The following is a 24,442-nucleotide window of genomic DNA, read 5'->3' on the forward strand; positions in this document are numbered from 1 at the left end:
AGCAGGTGTTAATATCTCTGAGTTGTGTCAGGACATTTTCTCTCATATCAGGTCGAATCTCATATCTAATTATCTTAATTTCTCAAACATAAGAAAAAAAGAACTTAAGGATGTTGGGCAAAATTGGAAATATGGGTGGAACCAACATAAATTTTACAAGCTGGACAGAAATTTGTAGTCATCCTTCTTGAGACCACATTGCTCAGCTTTTTCCATTAAGATACCCACCTGGGCCCCAGCAGCAAAAGAAAGCCGCTGGGTAGAAGCGCACTCGCTGCTCCACGATATGAATCACTGCCCACTGTTCATTCCCTAGAAAGCCAGTTGATTTTACAAACTTCTTATACAGTGTCTGGGCTTGGATGAGTAAGACCTAGACATGGGTACAGCAGTGAGTAGCTTGCCCAAGGCTTAGTAAAATTTCCCAGGTCCACCCTCGTATCATTTTAGAGAGATCATCCTCTTAGGATCTGACAAGTGCTTCTCCATCCCATCTTTCCCAGCCCTCTCTACCCCCACTTCTTTCCATAAAGATAAGTAAGGTGGCACCATACTACAATAGTAAGGAGGCTGAGTAGAAAGCTGGCCAGGAAAATGATGAGCCCATAAAAATAAAGTGTGCTACAGACTGATGTGTTGGCAGAAGGCAGGAGTTTAGCCATGGCTGATGGTGGTGAGTGCATCAGGATACACCTAGGAAGAAAATCAACGGACACGATACTGCTACAAATATAAAACTAGAGAGATACCTATCAGTGCAACAAAAATTAATGATAAGTAAATTTTACTTATCATTTTGCTAACCTTTACCCCACAACACCTTGTTCCTTCTCACAGATACATAATTTTCTAGACACTTTGAGTTACATTTCTAATTATGTATTTTCAGCCTTGACGCCACAGTTCCACAGCCCATTTCGCATACAAGCACCTTGGCCAGAATGTATGTAGAAAGTCTTCTTCCACATCTATTTATAGAAAAGAATAGGTGTAGTCTACTATGAAAATAATAGATTTGGCCCTTGCTTACCTGTGGCTCTGGCTGAAGTTGCGGAAACATTCACTGGCATTGCCCAGACAGAATACAGGTATCATCAACAGCAAAGGTATCAGGCTGGGGGAAAAAGAGTTATCACCCTAATAGTCAGACTTTTTCATGCCCTTTTCCATTTGCAAAATAATCTCCTGTTCTTCTCTCATCTCTATCACTCCACCACTCCCCACTAATACACACTTAATATCTCCAAGAAAAATACCTTAAAAACCTTAAGTATAGCTTCTTTTCCAGTTCTTGGGGAAGTGGAGTGAGAAATGGATTTTATACCTGGTAATAAACCCTAACAGTTTCATAGAGAGTCTCTGGGAGTTGTGTAGTCGGAAAACAATCCGAGTGAAGTGAGTCAAAGTGGAAGAAAAAATCTAACAATGAGCTCTGTGCTCAGTTTGTTTCACTTTCCATGGTGACCAGGAATAATGTCATTCTCATCAGCCCCTTTCTGGGAACTTTTCCAAAGCATACCTTTAAATAACCAATTATTTATCCAGAGGAAAAGATCCAGGAGTAAGAGTTATAAAATCTAAAGCCAACTCTGATGTAACCACTTAGGTGAGACCCAGAGCTTTTATGGACGTAATTAATTTTAAGAGTTTCACCCAATGTTAAAAAGATGGATGAGACCTTGAAAGCCACTTATTACAACTCCTTATGATATAAGAAAAAGGAATTAGAAGTCCGAAGATTTAAATGGAAATATCTGTTGGAGGTCATATAGAGTTGATAGCAGAACTGAAGCTAAAACCCAAATCTGTAACTTCGAACTTCTTGCTTATTCTGAGAAAATGAAACCAGTGATCATATATTTGTTGCTTCCTACTCAGTAAGGCCTCTGTGAGGACCTACGCATGACAGACTCAATGGAAATAAAGGGCGTTGTTATCCTATTTGTTCCCACCTAGACCCCAGAATAATGACAGTCTACACCTTGCTAGGAAAAAAAGCAAAAATCTTACCTTGACAAAATGATGGCTATTTGACCAACTCGACAAATATTATATATAACCTATGAAAAGAATAAATGTGAGTAATGTCTTAGAATACTGCCAATCATATTATAATAAATACCAGGTCATCATTTACCACTTGACAGAACAAAAATTCCCAAGATCCAGCTTGCTTTAGTTAAGCAATACTTGCTATAAAATTCATCAAAATAAACTGTTCATTAGCATTGGAGATAAGAAAATTTTATCCGTATTACTGTATTCTAAAAAGTAACAACAACAGTCACAAACAGAACCTGCAGGAAGCATCTTAATATGAGATTTGGATACCAGAACGAATTCCCTTAAGAAAGGCAAACATGAAATCACACAATGATCCATATTTTAATTACAGTTCAATCTCTTCTCTTTTACATACAGGGAAGTGTGGGCTTTTCAGACCTTATGGGTAGAGTGAAAGTTTATGTATGGGATGACCAGTAGAAAGCATAATAGGCCAAGATTAGTCTAATAAGAGCAGGGTCAAATAAATCCTTTGGCTTATAAGCCCTTCAAGACCTGTTAGATTCTAGAAGAAAGAATATTTCAAAAATCTCCAGTTGTGTTAGATACTGTAAAACAACTAACAGAAGAATGGTTCCTACTCACTAGGAATCTATAACGAAAGATTTGAACAGAACACCTTAAAGGGATAATAACAGAAAACTTTTTTTTTTTCTCTTTTAAGGTAGAGGTCATACATATGAAATGGCACTGTTAGGGATCAATAAACATTAAGTGAGCAATTAATCAATAATCAGAGCTAGGTAATTGATTTGCCTTAAGAAATTTGAATCAGAAATAGCAAATGATTTCAAGTAGGATAGCCAGTGCTGACTTTAGGTAAAATGGGAAATAAGTAAAATTAGTCTCCGGTGGCCTCTCCCACCCACGTCCTTTCTTCTCTTTTTATTCTATCCTCTATCCATCAGGTGGCTATCCTATGTTTAATTCTTGTTCTTATCTCACTGTCAATGAATCTCTGATAAAAAGTTTATTGAGAAATGTTTAGGGCAGAAGTCTTGCTTGGGTATTTTTTAAAAGAGAACTCAAAATGAAAAAAAAAACTTCAAAGTACCTGGTACAAAGCTATAATGACAAAATAATAAGCGGTGGTGTTAAACTTTTTGGCTAGAGTTTCATCTTCTTGGAACAAGTCTCGTAGCATGTGTTATATAGAGTACATACAGTAGGTGGATTTGTATGCAAAGAAAGCAGTAGAATACCATATATGACAGTTAATCTTATATTTCTCCTTCCCTTTTCTTCAAAGATTAATTTGATCTCCTGCCAGAAGCCCAGGCCTCAGAAAAATATTCCAAAATGTTGTCCCCAGCCTTGGCCACTAGTTCCATCATGGCAACTTCTTTACGGAATGACTCTGTGGCCAAATAACCTCTCTCAAATTCCAGTTAGTCTCTTAACTTATGAATGAATGAATGAATGAACGGATGAAAAAAACTTGAAATACTACCCTTATAAAGTTGTGGAACTTTTTAAACATTCATCTGTCTGAAAAGAGGAAAATAAACTAATTGTTTCTTTGTAATATCTTCCAGCTCTAGGATTCTAGGATTATGTAGACAAATAAGTAAAGGTATATATAGCCATGGGGCATTTCTAAATTGTAGGAAGCTGAGAAACTATATGAGTTTAAAATACAGAAGACTAATTATAAGTGTTGACTCCTCAGAGGTAAACAAGAGAAAACGGCATCAGAATATAGTCCTGTGCTGTTCAGTACAATGTAGTTAAATTAAAACAAAGATTAAAGAAAACAAAAAATTCAGTTTCTCAACCACACCAACCACATTTAAAGTGCTGAATAGCTGCATGTGGTCAGTGGCTACTGGATTGGATAGTATATGATATTCTGATCACTGCAAAAAATTCTATTGAACAATGCTTGTATTGTACAGACTGCAATATCTTGTCCAGGATGCTGCATAAGGGGTCTCTTCACGTTATTGTTTCAACGATTTCCCCACTGCCCTTCCTCCTTACAGCAAAAGAAAAAAAAGTTTTAAAAGAATTCTATGCCTCTGTCCCTCTCCAACAGTATGTATCTAGAACAAGGCTAGAAAAAAGCAATTATTCTCTTAAGAAGAAAAGATATCTTCTTAAGAAGTTGGTCAGATTAGGACTTAAGAGTATCATAGCATTTTAGAGCTGGAAGGGACATTAAAGATCACAAAGACCAGCACATCATTTTATGATGAAAACTTGAAGCCCAAGAAAGGGGCATATGTAGGCATATGCAGGAGATCAATGACAGAACTGGGTCTAGAAGAAAGATCTGATTCACTTTCAAATACTCTTTTCACAATGATTAGTACTATTTATTCATTCATGAAATATTTACTAAGTTTCATCATGTCCATGACAATATACCACTTTCATTTGTTCTAGAACTGATCTGTAGGTTCTAGAGAAAGGTATTTTGGGAGGCTTTCCAGATTCATTTATTCTATGGTGCTCTTTAAAAATTCCCCTTCAGGACGTGGTTCCATAGGTAGCTGTTAGCACGTCGGCTTTACACGCAGAAGGTCCTGGGTTTGTGCTCCAGTGGAGCCATGGTCCATGGTCCATGGTCTACGGCCATGCCACCCTGAACAAGCCCGGTGTCTGATCTCAGAAGCTAAGCAGGGTTGGGCCTGGTTAGTATTTGGATGGGAGACCACCTAGTAAGACCAAGTGCTGTAGGCATAAATAATAATATTAAATGAATAAATAAAAATAAAAATTTCTCTTCAGAAAACCACAGGAGAAGGGATACTGCAGAAATAAGATGAATAGAATATTTAGTAAAATATGCATAATAAGATTAAAATATATAAAAATATTTAAATACGTGAAAATTGCTAAAATCATAAAAATTGTCTTCTGCCAAGATCACTTAGTGATATGCTGAATCAGAAATAAGAAATAAAATGTAGTATACAATCGAATACTATTCAGCAATAAAAAGGATTACTTGTATATGCTACAATGGGTGAACTTCAAAAGCATTATGCTAAGTGAAATGAACCAGACTCAAGAGATTACATATATGATTCCATCAGTATGAAATATCCAATAAAGGTAAATCAATAGAGACAGAAAGTAGATTAGCAGTTGCCTAGTGCAGAAGGTAGGAAGGGAATTAATGGTAACGGGCATGAAAGATTTTATTAAGGTGACGAAAATATTTGAAATTATTTTATAATGATGATTGTATAACCTGGTAAGTTTACTTTAAAAACCATTGAATTGTACATTTAAAACAGGTGAATTATGTGATGTGTAAAATATGCATACACAAAAAAGGAATCTAGATGTACTGACTTAATGTTCTCCTCTCTTTTATAACTCATGCCAGACAGTGCCCCAAACTCTTTGTGAACCAAAGAAGGAAAGACAACTACTCCCTGGGTTAATCTTGTTTTCTGATTAGCACAAATTAATCCCTCTGCTCTTCTGCAAACCAGTATGTTACCCACAAATACTGTAGAAATAACAGGGGAGCAGAACAAACACTCCCTTACCAATACCTGTAGTTCAAATCTCATGTTAGCAAACGGAGCACTTTCCCGGATCTTTCGCCAAGATCTTTTTCTTTAGCAACAATAATGGACTGGCATGGAGCCAAGAAGGATTATTTCTCTTACTGAATTGAACCAGGCAGGAATGGCAGTACTATAATGTTTCCTATAATCAAATCCCTTTTTTTTTTTTTTTTGGTGGCATAAGATAAAAAGGAAATTATATCAACAGAATGGAAACTCAGTGAGAATATGGTTTTTCTTTTATTAACTACCATGAATTCACATAGCCAGTACTGAGTGCTTATACTGTTTATTAAGGTTATATGGGTTTGTTTCAGCATACTATTCTTAACTATTAGGTCTGAATAAAACTTACCAGGGGAAATGTGCTCTGTCCACTCTGGTTGTGTTTCATCCTCAGCTCTTTGTACAGACACCAGATGTAATTCACGGTGTAGAGAAATGAAGAAATGTAGAATATCTAGGCGAAAATCAAAACAACCTATCATAACTGTCCCACTTTGACTTCCTTCAATTTATTCCATTATTTTCTACTATAAGAATCCTACCTACTGGTCTATCAGTAACTTACTACCCAGTATACATATCATGTAGAATGCGGGAATTCTACCCAGGTCTACGTAAAATATGTCCCAGCTTCCTTATTTTACCCTTTTGAATGTTCAGAGGAACCACACACAGCATTACCCAACTCCTCTCACCTAACAGTTCTACTTTTAAGAAAATATTTTTCTATTTTATTTTTTAATTTAAAAGGCCATAAGGACTTCCATTTCTAATAATGATAGCCTAGGCTATATGAACCAAAATTTCCATTCGAAAGAACTAAACATGCTAGATGTTATTGGTGTTTTCTATTTATCACTGGTCTTCAGTAATTTTAATGAGGTGCCTTGGTGTGTTTTCTGCATATTTCTTTCTTTCTTTTATTTTTTTTCTGAGATATAATAAAATGTAATTGTTTCTATTTTTAATTTTTAAATTAATTTTTATTTATCAATTACAGTTGATATTCAATGTTGCATTAATTTCAGGTGTACGGTACAGTGGTTATGTGCATGTTTCTTATGCTTGGTCTTGTTAAGCTTCTTGTATATGGTGGTTTATATTTTCATCGAATTTGGGAAAATTTTGGTTATTATTTCTTCAAACATGGTTTCTGTTTCTGTTTTGACCTCCTATGCTTTTTAAATCCTTAAAAGCATCAAAGAACCAACAAGATAGCAAGGAACCAGCTGGACAAAATCCGAGGGAAGGAATTTCTGTTTCTCATCTTTGATGAAATAACAGGAACAGAACTTACTGTTCAGCCTTAAAAACTAAAAATTGGACAAAATATACGAAAATACCCAGTTCTCAAACAGTGGATAACAATCAGTGTAGAACAGTAATCCCTGAAAAAAGAAAAACAAGCAAGTTGAGCTTATCAAGTGCCCCAGCTCACTGGCTGAAAAAGTGAGTGCAGTGAAGGGAAATCCAAACAGAGACGAGCTGCCTTCGTGAGCTGAGAAGACAGAGTTCAGGGTCTGGAGAGGCCAAGGCAGCTAAAATCTGTGAAGCAGATTATCAGAGAAGAGGGAGTCACACAGAGGTATAGTGCTCTGTAAATTTGTAAAGGTGCTCTCAAGTTTTTGATTAAGTACTGATCTATGAGTGTGGAAAAGAAAACCAAGAAGACAAGAAAAAGAACCATCAGAAAAAAGAAGGTGGAACAATCTCCAATAGAATCCCTAAAGTAATAGTTTGTGTTCCCATTAGTCAGAGTGGGAGCACTTTCTAATACATACATAGGAATGACAGTACTATAGAATCATAATAAGAATACTGCCTTACTAATGAGACCAAATTAGCTATATATGAAAGACTGCCCTAACCAAAGCTTAAAATCAAGCCTTTGAAAACTAAGCAAGCCTTGAAAGAATCAAATACACTGAGGTAACTATATCAAATCAAAACCCTCAAATTAAAAAAAAATATATATATAAAGAAATCTAATACCTAATAACATAAAATCTACAATATCAGGCATCTAATAAAATGTTATACAAAGAAGCAGGGAAATATGAACCATAACCAAGAGAAAAATTAATCAAAAAAATCTCAGAAATGACAGATTATAAAAATTAACAGACAAAGATATTAAAGGAACTATTACAAAAATACTCCATATGTCCAAGAAGGTAGAGGAAAGCATGAGCATGACAAGTAGAGAAATGGAAGATATAAAGAAAGACCCAAAATGAAATTCTACAAATTTAAAATAAAAAATATGGAAACTGCAAAAGAAAAATATAATATGTAAAAATATATAATATATTAAAAAATTAGAAACTTCAAAAGATTAGTAAACTTGAAGACACAAAAATAGAAACAATCTAAAATGAAACATCTAGAGAAAAAAGGACTTTTAAAATATGAACAAACCCTAAGTGAGCTGTGGGACAATATCAAGCAGGCTAATTAATACATGTGGAAGGAGGGGAAAGGAGAAACAGAAAATATATTCGAAGAAATAATCGCCAAAAAATTTTCACATTTGATGAAAATATAAACCATCATATACAAAAAGCTTAACAAAACCAAATATGAGAAACATGCAAAAAAAAAAAAAACCACACCAAGGAACATCATAATCAAATTACTGAATACCAGTGATAAACAGAAAATACCAATACCATTCAGCGTAAAGACACATTACATACACAGAAACAAAAATATGAATGACAGCAGACTTCTTATCAGAAAAAAATACAATCTGGAAAACATAAGAGCAACATCTTTAAAACACTGAAGGAGAAAAAATAAATCTGTCAACTTAGAATTCTATACATAACAAAAATGCCTTTTCAAAAAAAGGACAAGAAGAGGATTTTTCCAGACAAACAAAAGCAGAGAGAATACACTGAAGCAGACCATTATTATAAGAAATGTTAAGCCCTTCAGGCAAAAATCGTGATAACAGACAGAAATTTGGATCTGCACAAAGAAATTACGAGTACCAAAAATGGGAACAGTTTGGTGCTTCCTTAAATAGTAAAACATAGAATTACCATGTAATCTAGCAATTCCAATCCTAGGTATATACCCAAAAGAATTGAAAATAAGTACTCAAATAATTATATATACATGCGTGTTCATATGCATGTGTTCATAGCATTGTGCGCAATAACCAAAAGGTAGAAACAGCCCAAATATCCATAAACAGATGAATGGATAAACAAATCGTGATGTACATATATACATGGAATATTATTCAGTCATAAAAAGGAATGAAGTACTGATACATGCTACAATGCGGATGAGCCTTCAAAACATTATGCTACATGAACAAAGCCAGACACAAAAGGTCATATTTTAAATTATTCTGTTAATGTAAAATATCCAAAACAGACATAGCCTTAGATAAACACTGACTTCAGATTGGCTGTTTCCAGGTGTTGGGGGTAGGGAATATGGGGATAAACTGCTTAATGAGTAAAGGTTTTACTTTTGAATGACAAAAATGTTTTGGAACTAGATGCAGACGGTGGTTGCATAACACTGAATGCACTAAATGCCACTGTTCATCTTAAATGGTTAATTTTGTGTTATGTGAATTACACCTCAATAAATTATTTTTAAAACCTTTTAAAGGACATCAAAAGATATCATCAAGAAAGTGATAAGACAACTTAAAGGACTGGAGAAAATATCTGTAAATCATATATCTGATATGGGTCTATTATTCAGAATATGTGCATATAAATTTACAACTCAGCAACCAAATGACAAACAACCCAATTGGAGCTTTCATCACAAATATCCGAGAGAAAAGGAATGGAAACAAGTCATGTCTAAAATGCCACAAACCCGCACTGTTCTTACTAAGATTTAGTAGATTTTTTTGAATAAATATTTCTCCATTTGTTATATGTCTTTAGGACAAATTCCAGGGACTTTAAATGGGTGGGGTTTTAAAAAATAATGTTTACAGTTAAATAGTAGTTGTTTCACTGAGATGATCTGCCAAGCTCTTGACCTTTCCAGAAGTCCTGCCTCTGACACACATTTTTTTAAAATCTCTTTTCATTGCCAGGTTCTCCTTCTATCTTTTGAGGGTTTTTCTTTTCATTTATTTATTGAAAATCAACATTTTTTTCCCCTATAACTTCCCACAGTGTGGATTTTTCTGCTTGCAGCTCAATAGTATAGTTTATCATATTTTTCTGTACCTGTAGTTCCTGTATATCGGTGGTTAAATATATACCACCACCTCAATAGGTCAAATTCAGGTTTAATTTTTTTTTTTTTTTTGACTACAATACTTCATAAATTGTGAAGTGTTCTTCCATCAGGGGGCATATAACATCAAACAGTCTTTCCTTTTGTAATATAAACAGCTGTCAGTGTTCGATACTTATATCTGTTGATCATTTGAGATCATTATTTTTAAAGGGTGGATATTATTCCACTATTCACATGTACCATTATTTACTTAATCATTCCCTAACTGATAGATATTTGGGTTCCAACTTATCACTATTACAAAAAATAATGTATGACTATGCTTGCAAATCTTTGCTCAGTTGTGCAAATATTTCCATAGGATAGATTCTCAGGAGTGAAATTACTATGATATGAAAAATAACTACTTTGAGAGACATCACCAAATTGCCTATCAAAAATTTTTACCAATCTATATTACCATCAAATATGCCTGTTTTTCTCACATTCTCACCTGCTAGCATTATCTGCCTTTAAAATTTTTACCATCTCATTATACTTTAATTTATACTTTAATTATTAGTAGGATTAAGCATATTTTCACTTAGCCTTTGTATTTCCTCCTAGAACTGTCCATTTACATACATTGTGGGTCAAATTACTTCACCTCTTGCAAAGCCCACCAAGCTGAACCAAACAGTCAAACTCACATGACTACCATAAGCCACATTTTGCACTCAGAAAGATAGAGGCCAAGAGATACAGTGTTCCAGCAGAGCAGCAGTAGGCATTTCTCTTCATTGAAAGTCTGCAGCACTTCAGGAGCTAGTCACTGATACCCCAAGTAACAGCTTAAGTATGAGGGGATACATCACATTGTCATTATCAAGGTATAATGGCCACGTTGGCTTATGTCCCAAATAGGAAACAATAGCTCTGAATTCAGATTCCAGGGTCCCTTTAAGGAACACGCCTAATTCTAAGATTCACTGTATTCAGAGAAGCCTAAAGATGGTATCTTTTCCTAACCGTTATTTACACTTTATTTACAATCTTCTAGTCTAGGTGCATTTTATCTATCAGAGGTCATTTTTACCATAAGCAATGTGGCCTGGTAACACAACTGGTGTTCCATCTTACCATGTTTCTAGGAGAATAGAGGAGACAGTTAATCCAGGGTCAAATTTTTCCAGAGACAGAGAAAGGAGTTCTTCTTAACACTTTACCCACAACTCTCTAAGTTTTCTCATCTATAAAACGAGAATGAAAGTATCCACTTTCATAGGTTTTCTGTAAAAATTACATGAAATATATATAAAGTACTTTTGTAGTACATGGCATATAGTTTAAGCATTCAAAAATAGTGTGTCATTATTTACAGGGATGCTGCAAAATCCTGTAGGGACATTTTAAAAAACTAACAGGGAAGCTGTTTTTAAAAACAACAGAGAAGACAATGGATGTCAGTGAGTCACAAAAATATAGAGTGTAGTTTCGGTGTTAGAAAGTAGATTAGTGGGAAGAATTTGGGTGAACTATACAAGAGTTCATGTAAAAACATCCTGAACAGGCTCACTCAGTAAAATGCCATGTCTCCATTCTTCAGTGGGTAACCATAACATCATGTATTATCTAGATCTGTATTGCCCAGTACAGTAGTTACTAGACACATGTAGCTACTCAAATTTAAACTAATAAAAATGAAAGATAATCTAAAATACAGTTCCTCAGTTAAACTAGCCATACTTTAAGTACGCAACAGCTAATACTAAATACAGGACAGCGCAGATAGAGGATATTTCCATCACCACTGATCTTGAGACCTGGCTTTACCTCCTTCCTTACACTGCCTGATTTTAGACCACTTTACTGCTCCAGTTGCTCAGGAAAAGAAAAGAACCTCAGATAAATACATTCTAAGAGACACAATAAGGAGAGACAGAAACTTTTGGGTAGGTGAAATTTTGATTTGATTACCCATTCTGTGATAATTTTCTGAATCTCTCCAGTTAGAACCAATCACTTTTGTAGTCCTAGCCAATTTATACTTTTATTAAATAACTGAACTTGCTTTGTACTATAATGATTTATATAAAGTACATATGTCTAGCCTCCCACTAGACTTTAAATTCCTTGATGTGAGGAATCATATTTATACCTTCATTTATACTATCATACACATAACCAACCTCACCTTCTAGCAGCTTAACACAGAGCTTTATATATAGCAAGCACTCAACAACTTGAGGTGAATTATCCCTAGAATTGTAAACTCTATGAGGGTAGGAAATTTATCTGTCTTGTTTACTGATGTGTGCTCCAGAGTACAGTATAATGAGCGGAACGTTATAAACACGCAATAGATACTTATCTCATAACTGAGGCCACAGGCAGATGCAAGTTTAGTTTTTTGAGAAAATTTGTACAGAAAGATCTTCCAAACTTTTCTATTGTTACTAAGGTGAACATGTAAGAGACGTGATGGCTTACAGTAGGAAGTAATGTCCACTAAATTACATGTGTTTCCCACATTGGCAGTAAAATATGAAATGTGATCTGATTCCCTTGTCTTCTCCTCTCCTCCTGCCACTTAGAGAGACCGGCCATTCTCTGATGAGGAAACAGAAGTCTTAAGAATAGGTAATTTCATTTAAGACCAGAAGAGGGAAGCAGGGTGTTATTATATTTGATAGATTTTTCCACCCTAAGAACACCAGACAAATAAAGATACTAAATCTGGGCTTTCTTGCAGTTTTCAGATTTAAGATTTTCTGAAAGCCTGAGAGATATTGTGGTTAATGTTAACATTCTTCAGTATCAAACAGAAGCAACTAATTATAAATTTATCATCTTAACTACTTTGTATTCTTTTGAGAAATTTAAGACTCAACTCTACCATCTTTATTCTCTTAAAATCCCAGTGAGGCAAATAGTTATTGAATGATCCCATGTATGAAGAAGAATCTATAATAGGAAAGACAAACAAGAACCTTCTACTCAATCTTGTATTTGTATGCTTTATGACTTAAAAGTACCTTTATATATAGGCTGACATTATATTCTATTTTTATGATAAGAAAAACAAGACTGTAAGTGAATTTATTGTTAAAGTGACTAATTTAAGGTCTGTTAAATGCAGAAACTATTTTGTTTCTATTATTAAATTAATGAAAAACTAATGTAAGAAGTTATTTGCCTCAAATCTCCCCTACACCAGCCTAAAGCAAATCAAACAAGGTAACTCCAGAGTCATAGTTTTCAAAACAGACCGTTTTTGTTCGTTTGTTTTAATTGAATCCTGAGACTAAATGAGACCTCAATAACTTATTTAGTTCACTCTTTTACAAGATGAACATACCTAAAACTATCTCAAAAATGTAGTGTTCTACTTCTTTGTAAAATTGTCTTGAAAGGATGGCAGCTAAAGCTTACAGAAAATGGAGATAGAGTACAATCAAGTATAAAAATACTCCGATGAGATTTTTTTGAACAGCTTCCTTCTTGCCTCTATGTAGACAGAAACTATTTTCTGAGCAACAGAAAATGATATGAGAGAATTTCACTCTAAAGTCAACTCTCGATCTTCCAAAACACTTAGGATGCCATGTAGAGCTACTTTTATCACATGGACCTAGGGTACAAGGGATTTTTTTGTTGTTGCTGTTAAGAGTATTTACTCCTAATGAAGGGGACTGGTCATGATACAAATCTGTTCTGTCACAGATAAGACATAGTGCCACGCCATGAATCAGATGTTGGTTAGCATACCATGACTAAAAGAGGTAAAAGCTAGCCCAAGAGGCTAGGATCAGAAATCTGCCCATATAGAAGGGCATAGGGCCTCTAAGCATGGGATTAAATCCAGGGAAGTCAGCTATCAATTAGCAAAAGTTTCTTTGAACTCCTTTTACATTTAAACCATAAGAAGACCCTAAAAATCACGATAATAATGTTTTATAAACCTCCAGCCACTGGAAAATTTAGGCCTTTAAGGTAGGCAGGCTAAGTCTAAGATGTCAGAAAGGCAGTGAGAATACATTAACAAGCAAAGATAGTAAAATCCAATCTTTGATGAGAGAATACTTTTCATAGGCCCTGCTTTCTATTGTCAGGCAGATTCAGAAAGTAATGGACCAGTAAGTATGTGGAGGAAATGAAAGGTATGCAGGCGAATTCTGTTCTTAAGGAGGTAGGCAGAACCTATCTTCTAAAAATAATAAAAATAACGACAATAGTTTACACTATGGGCAAGCACTTTGCATTTGTTGTCTAATTTAACCCTAAAAATTCATATCATTACTCCTATTTTACATGGAGAAACTAAGATTTAGAGACGTTTACTTGCTTAAAAAAATCACACAGCTAACAGGTGCCAGAGTCTAGATTTAAACCTACGTACGTTTGACTCCAAACTCTACACTTTAACTCCAAGCCACAAACTTCATGTCATCTGCTGTCCAAGCTGGTGTCTCTAAAATTCCTGACTCGCATATTCTTCCAGTAAATGAAACTGGGTTCATTCACTAAGAAAAGATGACTGCTGATACTTGAACTTGTGTCAAAACAAATACTAGAATAGCCAAGAGTATAGAGAGAAGCTGAACAGGACAGTATCTGGCACTGTCATTTTCCCCTTATCTTGTTTCTCCATAGCAGTTATCTCTGATAAAGAGAAATATTAGCACAATATTCCTAGACCCTTTTTGGAAAAAGCACTGAACTTGCTCTTGATCCCAAGGTTGACTGGAGGTGGGGACAATCATATACAAGCAAATCAATCCTCTCAGTGCAGAGCTAGTCATCAAATAAAATTAAAAACATCAGTATCTTAGGCTATTAATCAGATTCCATCTTTCAGAACCAGATGCTATAGTCTAGACAAAGCTTTCTGGTCCAAATGTTATTCTGGCACTGTAACATCTCTTTGCTGGTTGGCTGAGTTCACAAAATAAATAGCACTTGGAAAACAGCACATCTCAACTTACTAATCAAATACTGAAATTATTTCTGATGGCTTAGTTCTCAGACTCACTTGGCTTCTTAGGTAAGTTCCAAAACAAAAGACTAGCTATTGGTAAATGATTGATTTCTTCTGTTTCAATTCAGTGAAGTGGCATAAGGGTGCCCCAGCTGTTCTGAGCCAGATCTCTCCCCTGCCCACCTCCTGCCCCTCATCAGCTCTGGGTTTCCTACGAAACTCTTTTCATTATCTAAATCAGAGAGAAACTCAATAACTGCAGGTTCAGTAACCTCATGAAGTTATAATATAATAGGATAATAAACCTAGTTCTAATTTGCATCTCACACCTACCCCAGTAGAAGAGAAAAAGCTCAAAACAAAAAATATTCATGTGTCTTGAAGTTTTAGCCTCCTAAACCTGAAAAGGACTTTGAAAGGCATATAGTGCGATAATTTCCAAATGCTGGTTCAGAAATTACTGCCAATCCTTGAAAAATTGACACTGGTCTAAGAAATACTGAGAAAATATAGGCAATATAAGTTTTTCATATAGCTAAATTTACTACTTTAAAGAAACCATTCTTTATTCTGAGATTATACTTTATCTAGTTTTTTAGTAGCAATTGTAATTCCTTTTATAAAATTAGGTAGTAGTTGTTTTCTAAGTGTTCTTAATTTAGCATAATGTAAAGTTAGCAATACTATAATTCCCACCTTTTTCAAGTTTTACTCATTATTAAAATCCTAAAGCCTAGGAAGCATTTTGAACCACTTCTCTAGTGTATCGCCTGGGCTTCATGTAAAAATAGCAAATCCATTTTACACAGATGAAAATTATGGACATATTTGATTGGGAAACACCAAAATGACCCTGATAATTTATTTCTGTCATAGCAATCCTCAAGGTTTCTACCCAAACTGAATTCTTTCCCACTACTATTTAAGCCCATTTTCTTTCATTCTGCTTCAGTGGAAACGATTAATAACTGCTATGTTCTAAAAAATCTCAGCACTAGTTTTCAAAGGGTCTTCCTGCTCAAAGAATGGAACTGGAAATCTAGATTCAGAAACGTGGATATCTTGTTTGTTTAGATCAGGGGACTGATTCTCTTTCTTTACTATGACTCTTAGAAAATCTAGGACCTCTTCATCTGCTTGTGCAAACAAGGAATGCCCTGCCTTCTCCCATTACCAATTTTTTTTACAAGAACCAGCTAGAGGAGAATTTTGAAAAGTACAGACATTTAATCTGACCTGATCAAATTGTGAAAGTTAGGGGAAAAAAAGGGAGGTAAACTTTTACTTTTCATTTGTATACCCCTCTTTACTTTTTAAATTTTTATTGAAAATGCATATTAGTTTTATAAATTACACATACAAAAATTTTTAATATAGAAAATCTAAAAAATTAAAATGTTCCATTTTTAAGGAAAGTATGTATTTCTATGTTGGTCTCCAGGTCCCCAAAGAGTATTAAACTAGGTACCAGGATGCTCTTGTAACATGGAGAGAAAGGAGTCAAGTTTGGGTTTGTTTTTATTACATAATAAGAACTATGCACTTGGTCTCTGCCCTTGGTTCCTGACACAGAGCTCCTTAAACTCGTGGAATTTCCTGAGTGATGGAAGTAATAGGAGCATCTTACACAGAGCTCTCAAATCTCTTGGAATTTCTTGAATGATAGGAACGCTTTTTGTTTTAATAAGGGGATTTCTGGTAGGCTTCTGGATGGCTTCAGGATGGGGCTGGTCACCAGAAAGATCAAGCCATGATGAAAGGCTTGAAACTTTCAGCCCCATCCCAAGAGAGAGAAGGGGGCTGGAGACTGAGTTAATAATTGATCATGTCTACATGATGAAGCCTCCATAAAATTCTCCAGGGATTCAGAGAGCTTCTGAGTTGGTGAACACATCTATGTGCAGGAGGATGGCACACTCAAACTCCAAGGGGACAGAAGCTCCTAAGCTCAGACCCTATCAGACCTTGCCCTACGTATCTCTTCATCTGGCTGTTCATCTATATTCTTAATCATATTCTTTATGATAAGGTGGTAAATATATGTATTTTCCCCGAGTTCTTTGAGCCATTCTACCAAATTATTGAACCCAAGGAGGGGGGCATGGGAAGCTTTGATTTGTAGCCAAGTCAGACAGAAGTGTGGATAACCTGGGGACCCACTACTTGCAACTGGAATCTGAAGTAGAGGGCAGTCTTGGGTTGGGATCTGTGCTAACTCACCGGGTTGTTAGTGTCAGAACTGAATTGCAGGACACCCAGTTGGCGTCTGGAGAGTTAGGAAATTGGTTGGTATGGAAACAACACATTTGATGTCAGAAGTGTTATGAGCAGAGAAACAGTTTTTCTTTAGCTTTTTAATGGAAAAACAGAATGATCAATTATAACATCGAATTTCCTGCTCTAAATTGAGAGAAAATAGGAAGCATTCTTAAATAATTCTTACTAACTAAAAGGGGGTAAATGTGAAGGTTAGGCCCTAAAGATTTATTTAAAATATTCTCATCCTAATTTGCTAAGGTATCAAACTTAAGGTGATCTCTTCGGGGACTTAAAAACTAACTCTAGGAAATTTGATTCTGTAAAACTGATGCCTGGGTGGGCTGTCAAGTTAAATAGGTCAAAGTAATGGATTATCTGAAGATCAATACAGGCTATATAAGAAATTGACTCTGCCTATTTACCTAGTGCTGGTGGAAAACTATATTTAAGCCAGACTTGGAAAGTTTCAGGCTTTGCTAGTATCCAGTTTTAAAAAGAATTCTGAGAGAAGAAGAGTCTTTCTGAGTGCTTAGTACTTTAACTCTTAAAGAGGCACTGAACTAAATAAAATACAGTTCTGGTTTGGTATTAACCAAGATCACTATTAGTGCCCTTGGTATTAACCAAGGGCACTATTCTTTCTCTTCTGATGGCTTATACAGTTGAAGAATATTTTCGCTTCTCATAGCTTATCTTAGACCTGTGAGCTTTTGGTAAATGATTGATTCCTCCTGTTCCAGTTTGGTGGAGTAGCATAAAGGCGCTACAGCTATACTGAGCCAATTCTCCTCCCTGAACAACTCTGGGTTTCTCATACCTAGTCAAAACATCAAAAACATTTTGGCCATTTCCAAACAAAGTTTTGGAGAAGGAGGCTCTAATGCCTTGACAGATCAGCACAATAAACCTATCTTGTCAGATTAAAGTTTCTGTCTTATCGAATATATCTCTCCATAGGAAACTATCCAAAACAAGGTTCAGAAATCTTTCCAAACTGAGTGATAAACTAAACCCACTTTCTGGTCTGGAAAGAAGCAACCACTCTTGGTAGAGTACTTAGTTTAATGATCTTGATTCCCTTGCTTAAACAGTAAAACTATAAAAACATCATAAAGTCATACAGAACCTTTAATTTTATAAAACATGTGAACAGACATCCTATTTAATATTTCAAAAAATTATATAAAGTAGATTAGACTGGCGATGATTTTCAGTTTATAGGGAAAAAAAGAGATAAAGACCAAATGACTTCCTCAAAGTCATAGCGAATCCAGGTCACCTAACTCTACATCTATTTAATTCTCTACGAGTATTACTTTCCTAAAGTTGAATAAATGGACCAGTTGAACTACTTTATCTGACTTGTGGGCCACAATGTAAAGGAAAGAGCCATGTTAAATAGTATTTTTCCCTTCTTTGCAGCGGGCTAAAGAGAGACTTTTATATAATAAATTTTCTTTCTGGAAGAAAAGCAGAATACATTTCCACTAAGTCCATTGCACACCATGAACAACCAAGGCGACAAGGCAGCTCAGAAAGAGAAAAATCTCCAGAAAATATGATTACAGATATAGAAATATGCGACTTAAACGACATAGAATTCAGGATGTTATTTCTGAAAAAACTCAGTGAGTTCTGAAATGAGTCATATCAACAATTTCAGGAATTGAAAAAACACCTAGATGAGCAGAGCAAGGAGATTGAAACCCTCAAAAAGAACAGAATAGATCTTCTGGAGATGAAAAACACACTGAAAGAGTTGAAAAATGAAATAACAAGCCTGGGAAATAAAGTCGACCAAATAGAGGAAAAGATCAGTGATACTGAAGATAGAAATCTATAAATAAATCAGAAGAAAGAAGAGAGAAATCGAAGAATGAAAAATATTGAAAGAGAAATTCAAGAACTAGCTGATATCATCAGGAGAGGAAACATAAGAATAATGGGCATTATCGAAGGTGAGGAAAAGGAGCAGGAACTAGAAAGCATTTTCAGACAAGTAGTTGACAAGAATTTCCCAAATCTAAGGAATGAGCTGGAGCTTGGAATTCGAGAAGTCAACAGAACGCCCAATTATCTCAACCAAAAAAGGCCTTCACCAAGACACATTGTACTAAAATTATCAAAAATCAACGACAAAGACAGAATTCTCAGGGCAGCCAGGGAGAAGAAAACGGTAATTTACAAAAGGAAACCCCATTAAATTATTGTCGGACTTCTCAGCACAAACCTTACAAGCCAGAAAGGAATGGAATCAAATATTTAAATTATTAAGTGAAAGGACTACCGGCCTAGAATAATGTATCCAGCTAAGCTCTCCCTTAGATTTGAAGGAGAAATTAAGACCTTTCCAGATATACAAAAATTGAGGGAATTCTCCACTACGAGGCCTACACTACAAGAAATACTGAAAGGAGTCAGCTCACCTAAAACGAAATGACAAAGAAAAAAAAAACCATAATTAGGAGTAAAGTGACTATCAGGCAAACAGAAGCAGAGGAGTGCAACCCTTACTAAGAACAGGGCATTATAAGCTTAAATAATAAGAAGAGAATTGCTATAGCAAGATAGTAACGAACGTTCAATATACATAGGGATAATATGAGATAACAATGACTGAAAAGGGAAGGATTCAAAGATCCAAATTTGCAAAGGGAAATGGAGATAAGGCACACACAGAAGAAAATGGACGACTGTATATGTATAACTATCCTTTATATATTTGTAATGGTAACCACGCACAGAAGATTCAGAACTGAAGTATATAACATAAAACAAGAAGAACCAGAAGGAAAACCCACAAAAGCCAACCAAAATAAAGAAAACAGAAATACAAGGACAAGGAAGCAATGGAAACACCAAGCTACCAGAAAGCAAAAGATAAAATGGCTATAAGAAGAACTCATATTTCAATAATCATCCTAAATGTAAATGGACTGAACTCACCAATAAAAAGGCACAGAGTTGCAGAATGGATCAAAAAACAAAATCCAACCATATGCTGCCTCCAGGAAACACATCTCAGCTCCAAAGGCACATACAGACTCAAACTAAAAGGGTGGAAAATGATATATCAAACAAATGGCATTCAGAGAAAAGCAAGAGTAGTGGTACTAATATTGGACAGACTTCAAAATAAAAAAGGTAAAGAAAGATACTGAGGGACACTTCCTAATGATAAAGGAAATCATGCACCAAGAAGACATAATACTTATTAATTAATATCTATGTTCCTAAGCAGAGAGCCCCGAAATATGTAAAGCAATTACTAACAGAGCTAAAGGGAGAAACAGACTACTACTATCATAGTAGGGGAGCTAAATATCCCACTTTAGGATGTGGACAGATGATCCAAACAGAAAATCAATATGGAAATAACATCCTTAAATGACACACTAGAGCAACTGGACATAATTGACATTTACAGAGTCTTTCATCCCAAAACAGTTGCTTATACATTCTTCTCTAGTGCACATGGAACATTCTCAAGAATCGACTACATAATGGAACATAGAAATAGCCTCAACAAATATAAGAGAGTTGAAATCATACCAACCATATTCTCTGAACATAATGCTTTGAAACTAGAGATCAACTGCAAAAAGAAATCAGGAAGAACCATAAATATATGGAGATAAAACAACATGCTACTGAAGAATAACTGGGTTAGAGAAGAAATAAGAAGAGAGATCAAGAGATACATAGAAACAAATGATAATGATAGTACAACATATCAAAACTGCTGGAACATGGCAAAAGGGGTCATAAGAGGAAAGCCCATATCATTACAGGCCTATCTCAAAAAACAAGAATGAGCCCAAATAAACAACTTAATGCTTCATCTTAAAAAATTAGAAAAGGAAGAACAAATGAAGCCTAAAGTCACCAGAAGGAAAGAAATAATCAAAATTAGAGCAGAAATAAATGAAATTGAAAACGAAAAAAACAGTAGAAAAAATAAATGCAACGAAGAGCTGGTTCTTTGAGAAGGTTAATAAAATGGACAAACCCCTAGCTAGACTCACTAAAGAAAAAGAGAAAAGACACAAATAAACAAAATCAGGGTTGAAAGACTGAAAATTATGACTGACATCATAGAAATACAAAGAATCATATAAGAATACTATGAAAAAGTATATAACACCACATTTAATAACCTAAAAGAAATAGACTAGTACTTAGAAAAACACAATCTTCCTAGAGTGAATCAAGAAGAACTGGAAAATCTAAATAGGCCGATCAGCAGTATGGAAATTGAAGCAAGCATCAAAAATCTATCAAAAAGTAAAATTCCAGGACTAGATGGCTTCACCAGTGAATTCTAACATTCAAAGAAGATTTAATACCTATTCTCCTCAAACTCTTCCAAGAAATTGAAGAGGAGGCAATACTTCTCAAATCATTTTGTGAGGCCAATATCACTCTGATACCAAAACCTGGTAAAGATAACACAAAAAAAGAAAACTACAGACCAATACCTCTCATGAACACACATGCAAAAATCCTAAATAAGATACTAGCGAACCAAATATAGCAACATATTAAAAAAATATATACCACAATCAAGTGGGCTTCATTCCAGAGGCACAGGGATGGTTCAACATAAGCAAATCGATTAATGTGGTATACCACATAAACAAATTAAGAAATAAGAATCATATGATCTTATCAATAGATGCAGAAAAAGCCTTTGACGTGATACAGCAACCGTTTATGATCAAAACACTTAACAAAATAGGTATAAAAGGAAAATATCTTAATATAATAAAGGCCATATATGACAAGCCCTCAGCCAACATTATCCTAATGGTTAAAAACTAAAAACCTTCCCTCTCTAAGATCAGGAACAAGGCAAGGCTGTCCACTATCGCCACTGTTATTCAATATAACGTTGGAGGTCCTAGCAAGTGCAAACAGACAAGAAAAAGATATAAAAGGCATCCAGATAGGAAATGAAGAAGTCAAACTGTCACTATTTGCAGATGACATGATTCTCTATATAGAAAACCCTAAAGACTCCACAAGAACCTACTAGAAACAATAAGCAAATACAGCAAAGTTTCTGGATACAAAATCAACGTTCAAAAATCCTTAGCGTTCCTATACTCTAATAATGAAATGTCAGAAGAAGAAGTGGAAAAAATAATTCCTTTTGCAATTGCATCAGAAAGAATAAAATACCTAGGAATAAATTTAATGAAACATGTGAAGGACTTATATAATGAAAACTATAAGACCCTATTAAAAGAAATTGAAGAATATACAAAAAAATGAAAAGTTATTCCGTGTTCTTGGGTTGGAAGAATCAACGTAGTTAAAATAACCATATTACCTAAAGCATTATACAGATTTAATGCAATCTCCATCAAAATCCCATTGGCATTTTTTAAAGAAATAGAACAAAAAACATCAGATTTGTATGGAAGCACAAAAGACCCTGAATTGCCAAAGCTATCCTGAGAAAAAAGAACGAAGATAGAGGCATCACTCTGCCCGACTTCAAATTATACTTCAAAGTGACAGTGATCAAAATGGCCTGCTATTGGCAGAAAACCAGACACACGGACCAGAGGAACAGAATCGAGAGTCCAGAAGTAAACCTATGTTTATATGGGCAAATAATTTTCGACAAAAAAGCCAAAAACATACAGTGGAGAACGGAAAGCTTCTTCAATAAATGGTGCTGGGAAAACTGGAAAGCCACCTGCAAAAGAATGAAACTAGACTATTGTCTATCATCACACTCCAAAATTAACTCAAAATGGATTAAAGATCTGAATATAAGATCTGAAACAATAAAGTGCATCGAAGTAAAAATAGAAACTAAACTCATGAACCTTGGACTTAAAGAGGATTTTATGAATTTGACCTCAAAGGCAAGGGAAGTAAAAGCAAAAATAAATGAATGGGACTATGTCAAACTAAAAAGCTTCTGCTCAGCAAAAGAAATCATCAATAAGGTAAAGAGACAACCATCCAATTGGGAAAATATATTTGCAAGCAATGCCTCTGATAAGGGCCTAATACACAAAATATACAAAGAACTCATACAACTCAATAACAACGAAAAACAAAAACGATCCAATCAAAAATTGGGCAGAGGACCTGAACACACACTTCTCCCAAGAACACATATAAATGGCCAACAAATGTATGAAAAGATGCTCAACACACTAGCTATTAGGGGAATGCGAATCAAAACCACAATGAGATACCATCTCACACCTGTTAGAATAGCTGTTATCAACAGGACAAATAAAAACAAATGTTGAAGAGGATGTGGAGAAAAAGGAATCCTCATACACTGCTGGTGGGACTGCAAATTGGTACAGCCGCTATGGAAAATAGTATGGAGGTTCCTCAAAAAACTAAGAATTGATCTATCATATGATCCAGCAATCTCTCTACTGGGTATTTACCCCAAAGACTTGCAAACCCATATCCAAAAAGATATTTGCATATTGATGTTCATAGCAGCATTATTCATGATGGCCAGGACATGGAAGCAACCGAAGTGTCCTATGATAGATGATTGGATAAAGCAGTGGTACATATATACAATAGAATATAACTCTGCCATAAGAAGAGATGAAATGCTGCCATTTGTGACAACATGGATGGACCTCAAGATAATCATGCTAAGCGAAATAAGCTAGACAGAAAAAGTTGAAAATCACCCGATATCACTTACATGTGGGATATAAACCTAAAAGCAACAAATGAACAGGACAAACATAGACTCATGGACATGGACTATAGACTACTAGTTACCAAAGGGTAGGAGGTGGGGTGGAGGGGGAAGGTAGATGGGGTAAAGTGGGTCAAATATATGGGGATAGGGGGAGGGTGAAGTGGGTAAGGGGGATAAAATATATTGTAGCTGAAGGAAACTGGACTTTGGGTGGTAAACACACACTAGAATATACAGATGTCAAATGATAATGTACACCTGAGAATTATATAATTGTATTAACCAATGTTACCCCAATAAAATTAACTTATAAAATAAAAATAAAAATAAAAGGTAAATAAGTCATTGGAAGGTAATGTAAAGCATGGTGACTCTAGTTTTAAAAACTGCATTGCATATTTGAAAGTTACTAAGAGTAAATCTTAAAAGGTCTCATTAAGAAAAACAAATTTGTAACAATGTATCATGATGAATGTTAACTAGACTTCTTGTGGTCATCATTTCATAATGTATACAAACATCGAACCATTATATTGTACATCTGAAACTAACATGTCAATTACATCTCAATAAAAATTTTTTTAAAAGACAGAGCCTGTCACAGTGGATAAAATGGTAAGACCCAACTATATGTTGTCTACAAAACCATTTTAAAAATAATTTCTTAATTTTCCAATTACAGTTGACATACAATATTATATTAATTTCAGGTATACAACACAGTGA

The 24,442-nt window shown here is 35.0% G+C and overlaps 1 protein-coding gene and 1 pseudogene across 4 annotated transcripts in view; one reads left to right on the forward strand and one right to left on the reverse strand.

Moving 5' to 3' along the window:
- The window catches only part of TMEM116 (transmembrane protein 116), a 53,208-nt gene that overhangs the window by 5,144 nt on the left and 23,622 nt on the right, over nucleotides 1-24,442 (reverse strand). For all 4 annotated transcript variants that reach the window (XM_011355815.2, XM_011355814.2, XM_023528230.1 and 1 more), the window contains exons 5-9: nucleotides 5,941-6,045; nucleotides 2,011-2,060; nucleotides 1,031-1,114; nucleotides 555-693; nucleotides 229-373 (exon numbers count right to left, since the gene is read on the reverse strand). In XM_011355815.2, the coding sequence (XP_011354117.1) occupies nucleotides 229-373; nucleotides 555-693; nucleotides 1,031-1,114; nucleotides 2,011-2,060; nucleotides 5,941-6,045 (523 nt within the window). The remainder of the gene's footprint in view (nucleotides 1-228; nucleotides 374-554; nucleotides 694-1,030; nucleotides 1,115-2,010; nucleotides 2,061-5,940; nucleotides 6,046-24,442) is intronic.
- Nucleotides 4,631-4,746, forward strand: LOC111737071 (annotated as a pseudogene).

The sequence above is a fragment of the Pteropus vampyrus genome, unplaced genomic scaffold (assembly GCF_000151845.1).
Source record: "Pteropus vampyrus isolate Shadow unplaced genomic scaffold, Pvam_2.0 Scaffold23, whole genome shotgun sequence".
NCBI classification, from domain to species: Eukaryota; Metazoa; Chordata; class Mammalia; order Chiroptera; family Pteropodidae; genus Pteropus; species Pteropus vampyrus.